The 6,861-nt window shown below is 38.6% G+C and overlaps 1 protein-coding gene across 4 annotated transcripts in view; it reads right to left on the reverse strand.

The window, feature by feature from the left end:
- Window positions 1–805, reverse strand: part of LOC115765731 (AF4/FMR2 family member 4) — a 52,687-nt gene extending 51,882 nt beyond the window's left edge. For 2 of the 4 annotated variants that reach the window (XM_030709397.1, XM_030709398.1), the window contains exon 1: window positions 3–802. In XM_030709397.1, coding sequence (XP_030565257.1) covers window positions 3–621 — 619 coding nt within the window. In that variant the 5' untranslated portion in view covers window positions 622–802. Of the gene's footprint in view, window positions 1–2 lie in introns of all 4 variants that reach the window. The other 2 variants (XM_030709395.1, XM_030709394.1) reach the window with 1 other exon arrangement.
- Window positions 806–6,861: the final 6,056 nt, after the last annotated feature.

Consider the following 6,861-nt stretch of genomic DNA (forward strand, 5'->3'; position numbering starts at 1 on the left):
ACCCTGCGCTAATTGGGCGGCATAATCCGATGCCTTCTGTAGATTGATGCGCGGTCGCGGCTTGGCGAGTGACTGCAGTTGCTGCTGCTGCTGTTGCTGCTGCTGATGTTGTTGTTGTTGTTCCTGATAGGTATTAGAAACGTTTTGGTTTGCGGCCGCTGCGGCAGCCGCTGATGAGTCCAATAGCAACTGTTGCACCTGCAAAATATCCACGTACTCGTCGAGTTCCACGGAATGGGCGGCTGAATCCTTGTCAGCAGTGGACGGCTGATGCAGGTAGCTGGCTGTTGCCGGCGCAGCGGCTACTCCAACGTTGTTGCTATTGTAGTAGCCAAAAGCAGGAGCTGCTGCGGTTACGCCGGGCACTGCAATGGGTGGTGGTACGGGCGGTGCGGCAAATTGCAATGGATTGCGGCTCAGCGGGGTTGTTGGCGTATTAAGCGAATCCTGTGGAGTGGTCGGAGTAGTCGGCACTAGTTCCAAACCCGATGCAGGCTGTGTAGCTGTTGGCGCTGCTGCTGCTGCTGGCGGCGAGGGCGTGGCTGTGCTTGTGGTCGTCACTGCTGTGGAATGCTGCTGGCTGCTTATCACTTCATTCTGTCGCCTCATTGTCAGCAACATTTTTGTGACTGGACGCGTTGTTGACGAGCGATAAGCAGAACCAAAATATTGAAATTAAAACGAAAAAGGAACCGAAACCGAAACCGAACGAAAATGAAAAACTTAAATGCATCAAAGGAGTTGACTCCATTTGTTTGGTTGAGACACCTGTTGTGTTGTTTTTTTTTGTGTTTAGAGATTTGAGCACTTTCTGCTAAGCATGTTTTGATTGGGGTTTCATAAAAGTTTTAAATTTATTAAGTCGACTTGCACCTGATTGAGGGCTATGTCAACAAATCAGTCTTTAAATATGGGCTGTTCTTGATATTATGTTAATTCACTGAATGATTGATTGATTGACCTGAAAGATGGAGAAGGAAAATTTGTATAGCTTTATAATCCTTAGTTTTATTTTTAGGTTTAAAGAAATAATTTGATATAATAACCTCTTGCTCAGATCTTTTACATTCCATATGGGACTAGTACTGCATTTTATCTATCTCATCCTCAATAATTACCTTTTCGTCATGTTTATTTAAGCTTGCAAGATCATTTTCATTCTAAATCCTAAATTCGAAAAATGTTCATGGACTTTTAATAAATTCTCTGAATATATTTTATTTTCAATAAATTGTGTTATTCACTAATAAATTGACCAATTAAAAAACTAACTTTAATATTTTTCAGTAAATATTTGTGTTTTTTTCTATTTTGAAAATTGTCGCACAATTTGTAGAAATGCCGACGGTAATAATCTGCTCTTTTTTTTTTTTGCTAATATTCGCACATAAAAAGTTTTTTTGGCACCAAAAATATATTTCAAAATATATATTTTAATTTTTCGATATGCTAAATTTATGTCTTAATTTTCTTTAAAGTATTGTAGAAATTTTTTATTTTGTTTCTTTTTTTGAGTGTGAAAAAAGTGTTTTTTAATTTTGAATGATTGACGGCGTCGCGGGTGGCAAAGTGAAATCGAAAGCAGCCGAGACGAGCTGCAGAGCCGTCAATGCGCTACTGGCGCGCAAGCAGAGAAAATTGAAAATGAAAATGGAAAACTCGCCAACGGTGAAAAATCGTATCAACAGCGGCAGCACCAGCAGAAGCGGCAAATCGGCTGCGTCGGCGTCAACATCGGAAACGAAACGAAATGCTCGAAAATTGTTTGCTGTTGTTGTTCGACAAGAGCAACGACAAAACAAGAGAAAATGTGTATTAATGTAATTGTTGTTTCATTATATTTTGCCTTAATGCTCAATGATAATTCGAGCACCTCTCGCATGTTGTGCTCTATATGTGGGTGGAAAAGTTTGAAATGAGAGTGAAAAACCGGCATTCCCGATATGTTGCTGGGAATAGGCGCCCATCGCTGGCATCAGCTCCTGTCTAAGCAGCAAGCGTGTGGGTTTCAAAGAGAGAGAGAGAGAGAGAGAAAGAGAGCGAGCGCGCAAACGAATGAAAGAAAAAGAGAAAACATTAAGATAGAAGGTGAGAGAGCAGGAGAGAGTGAGATGGAGTGAGTGAGATGGAGAGAGTGTGGATGAGAATGAAAAGTGGCCCAACATTTTGTCAACGCATCGAACTAACAGCTAATTAATGCGCTCTCTTTCTCTCTCTCTCTCTCTCTCTCTCTCTCTCTCTCTCTCTTTCTCTCCTTCTCAGTGCGATTCCCCTAGCTACGCAACAGTTTGGCCAAACATATTACAAATAAACCGCGCGTATAACGTCATATGATGCTTATCTATTAGCAATTGCTTTCACTTTTCTAGCTACTTGAAACAACTACTGATAATTGGCAATTAAACCATAGAATGACGTATACATAGGTTTTTATGCGTTCACAGTGCGTATGACTAATATTTGATATTAAGTATACGCAAATCAGCAACAGGTCGGCATCATCAGACAGTGTGCGCGCGACAATGGATATTGTTCGCTTCTAATGGAAGGGAATATTATCTGAAAGTGCTGCTTTTCTATAAAACAAATTATGCTCGGAGGTATATTTATTCAAATGGATCATAGACTATCGTATTACGAAAAATGAATATGAAAATGAACAATAATAAAAGGAAATTATTTATTCAATTTCCTGGACGTGTACAAATTGAAAATAGGATTTATTTATTTGTATATTTTTTATATATTTCACTCAAAACAAACTACTTGTGATTTTGAAGATAATCTTCTTCCACCCACCTTGAAACACATCCCTAATTGACAAAAACATCCTGAGAATATGTCTGTGAATGAAAGCTGCTAACGAATATTTTGACATTTAGTAGTTGCCACTTTGGCCAGACGAATTCCGCGAACTGCAAACGCTTTAAATGTGCTTTTCAAAGTCAGGAATATGCTAAATGTTGCCGCCCACAACTAAACCAAGAGCAACAGCAACAACTATAGCAACGCCAACGGCAATGGCAACAACAACAATTTGTAGGAGCAATTAGAGTTGCAGGCAATTCCCCCCAAAAGAAAAAATAGAGAACCAAAAAATGAGAAAATGGTCCCACATCCCATTTGACATTTAAAGGTCAAAGTTGAGCATCAATCAGAATTTGACGAGAATGAGATATTAGGCGCCCAGGCAGCGGGTTTGCCTCATGAGTAATAACAGCAACAAAAAACACAGCAGCAGCAGCAAAAGCAACAACATCTTATCATATCATAATAATCGCATGAAGGGACAAAAGACGAGGCATTCTGGCAACTGGCTGTTAAGAGAGGAGAAACAAGCCAAACGGGGCCCAAACATTAAGGATAACAGCAGAAGTAAATGCTGTGGTGGCATTTTAACTTGTTGATTCAAGCCAGTTGGCATTTCGTTTCCAACCTTTGTTAGGGCTGGCTGCCTGGCAGGCTGACTGACTGACTAACTATAGATGTGTGGGTGTGGAAAAATATTTTGTTTTCGTTTCAAAAGAATTTCACTTGAAATGCGCTATTAACGGGGGCGGGCTAAGGAAATGCTTGTCTATTTTGCTAATAGATGCGATTAAACGCCCACAATGTAAAAGGAAAATCGAGCAAGGTTCCTAGCGACAATATTATAATAAGGTTGTTAAATAATTACCCTGTAAAAATCGTCATGGAGTTTTTGCAAATTTAGTCCGATTTAGAGCTACATATGCCAAAGTTCCGTAAAGTATTTACATATGAAAAATTATTCACTTTTTGAATACGTTACCTTTTTTCCCCTTAAATTGAGAAAGAAAGCTCACATTTAAAGGTAGAGCTTTGCGCTTTGGTATATAAACTCATTTGTATACCAAATTTAATTCCTCAAAATATCATATAGATCGGACTATAAACACCGAAGTTAATCAAGACTGCATTTTGTAATGGTGGGGATGGTTCGGGTTCAGTTTTTGCCTTTCGTTTGGCCATCTACCAAAAATAAAAACAAACGGCCGTGGCTGTTGCCTAACCGGGTGCATAGGGATTGGAGGTTCGCACTTCTTGCTAATACTCGGACAATAGCTCGTCGGACTGGTCGGGGTTTTTTCCTTTCCCTTTTGCACTTACCATAAACACATAGTTTAAGTGCGATCAAAAAAAAATAAAAAAAAAAAAAACTTATTGATTTAAGTAAATCCATTGAAACAAAAAAAAAAACCGGATTCTAGTATGGGTACCATTAATGTGTCCCGACCGAACACCCAAATTCAAACTATTCAATTTCGCGTAAGTGAGAGAACTAAGGTGTTGATCGTCTCTCTTTCTCTTTACCCTCCCTACCTTGACAAGCAAAAAAAAAATGGAATGTGGATGCTTGTCCCTATTTCAGGTTCTTAAACCATCACTATAAATTGCAAGCGGCTAACATGGGTACTTGACAGATAAAACAATTAATTATGGAATTAGGATATCATATCATATAAGCTAATATAATTCGTTTATTCACGCATTGTTCAATTTTGTTGCCAATTAATAGCAAGGTGAGTATAACTCTATTTACAAAAAAAATATACAGTTTCCAAACAAAATTTGAATCCAAAGTTAATATGATGAATGTGCAATAACTAGTTTAAATCCCATAAAGAAATTAAGGGGAAGGAGAAATTCACCAACATTATCTTGAGACTTGACGGATAGTAATTAATTTACCGTCTTGCTAAATTAACTGCATTTAAATGTTCATGTGTGTATATAATTACATATATCTATAGGCATTGGTTTAAACTCTTACTCACGCGATATCCTTCGAAGCAGACGTTGGGCCCAATGTATACGACGATTATGATCGCTGTTGCTAAATATTACAAAAGAAAGTTATAAGTATATAAACACATGTATATATATATATATATATATATATATATATATGAGCAACGGTCAAGGTCGGTGGTGTAGGAATTTCCTCTCGCTTTAACTTATTTAGGCATATTCATTGCACATTTTGTTTTAAAGAAATTAGTAAAAGAAAGAAAAAAAAATTAAAGGTAATAAAAATTAAAACTAAGGATCTATTAGCCGTCCATCTTGGCAACGTTAAACAATTAATGGAATTATATGGCAATGCTGCTAAGCAAGCGAAAGGGGTACACCAAAAGTAATACAGACTCGGCTCCTTTGTTACTCTCTGCAGGTTACACTATATGCTTAGTGCATGCGGTCCCGATGGTGCTGCATAAATAGTAAGCGTTTCACCCGCTTGACGCCGTTTTCCGAGGCTATGCCAGATGTTGTTCTTCGCAAGACAGCGGCTGATAAGTAAAATAGCAACAAAATTGGTTCTGCTGGGTTGCTAAGTGCGACACGTGCTCTTGGTGTTGCCCTTGTCTGGTCCGATCTCCCCCTCTGGTAGTGCCGACTAGTACGTCTAAATCTAGTCAACTGAGCAGGCACGGAAACTGTGGAAGCCTTAATTAGTTCCAAGTCTCAACACTAGCACATATAAATACCTTTTCTTTAAGGGTCACCCCGAATCACAATTAGGTTAGTGGGTCGAGTTGTTATGAAGGTTTTTGGTTTCTATTAGCGTACCAAAAGAACACTTCCAAACTGTACCACAATTGCAGCCTTGGTCGTTGATGTCTTTGCAAAAATTATTTGCAAAGAAAGAAAAAAAATGTTATGAACTTAACTCGCACGCGCTTCAAATATATCTGACATGCTGAGCTGTACTTTTAACCTTTACTACTTCCCAACGACAAAAAAAATAAGGAAGCTTTCAAAAGCTCTACATCACGCGATTATATTTTAAAACGGTACTATGGCCTGATCTTATCACCTTTTTCCTCTCTATTCGCCCTATTCGGTTGCGCATGCCCTCAGCTGTGCAATAAACGAAGAATTGGCTTCCAGCGCGGTCGGTAAAGCAGTAACTAAACTAGAGCAGCTGATCAACAAGCAGATTCGTTTGGGGAGTGCAAAGCAGCCACTACAATTTCTTAAACATAGCGTGGTGCGAAAGGGAAGCAGAAGAACAGCCGCTGTACACATAATGGGCGCAGTTGATGTGCGTTTGTGTGTATGTGTGTAAAGCAATAAGATTCTTTGTAATTACTGCTAGGGTACAGGCTGAACCCTGACTGGATAAGTATATTGAGTATATACGTAAGTAATTTTAAAAACTTGATTAACAAGGTTTTATCAATGGCGTCAAGGTATATAATTGGCGACGAACACATCCAGCAGCGGTTGTTGAAGCGACGCAATCAGAGTATTTGGAGTCATAGAGCCAGACGCTAATCGAACACTCAGTAGGATCGAACTTATACTATGCGACTACTTACGACGGTATCGAGTCCATCCCCGACTACAATGCTTGGGCGTTGATATGGAAACCTCGTCAATTGCTCGAAGCAACCAAGAACCAGTCAAGGCGCAGTCTAGTCGAGAGTGTTGGACGAGCTGCTATCCTGTACTCTGGCCTAACGTATTTCTACTTAATATTATGCTTATATAATTATGTTTATGTTCATTATCGATAGCTTTTTCAGCAATTTTTAATGTAAATATGCATGCAAATATTCAAAGATAAAGTTTTCTTAATAAGTAGTTGAATTAGTTTAACTATTTTGAGCAGTAATGTGAGAAAATGTAGCAGCGAAATTTGTTGGCAATTAAACGACAAGTTTTAAGCGACTTTTATTCCCAAAGACTCCAGATAATATATGCTGCTCAAGAAAATAGCCTTTAAATCCATACAAAAGTGAAAGAATCTTGCCCTTTGCACATATTTGACGCATACATTTAAAGCGCCAATATTTTTCCAGCTATTGGTTGATTAGAATAAGGAATAAAGAGTTCAGA

The sequence above is a fragment of the Drosophila novamexicana genome, unplaced genomic scaffold (genome assembly GCF_003285875.2).
Source record: "Drosophila novamexicana strain 15010-1031.04,08,12 unplaced genomic scaffold, DnovRS2.1 tig00000986-arrow-arrow-pilon, whole genome shotgun sequence".
Taxonomy (NCBI): domain Eukaryota; kingdom Metazoa; phylum Arthropoda; class Insecta; order Diptera; family Drosophilidae; genus Drosophila; species Drosophila novamexicana.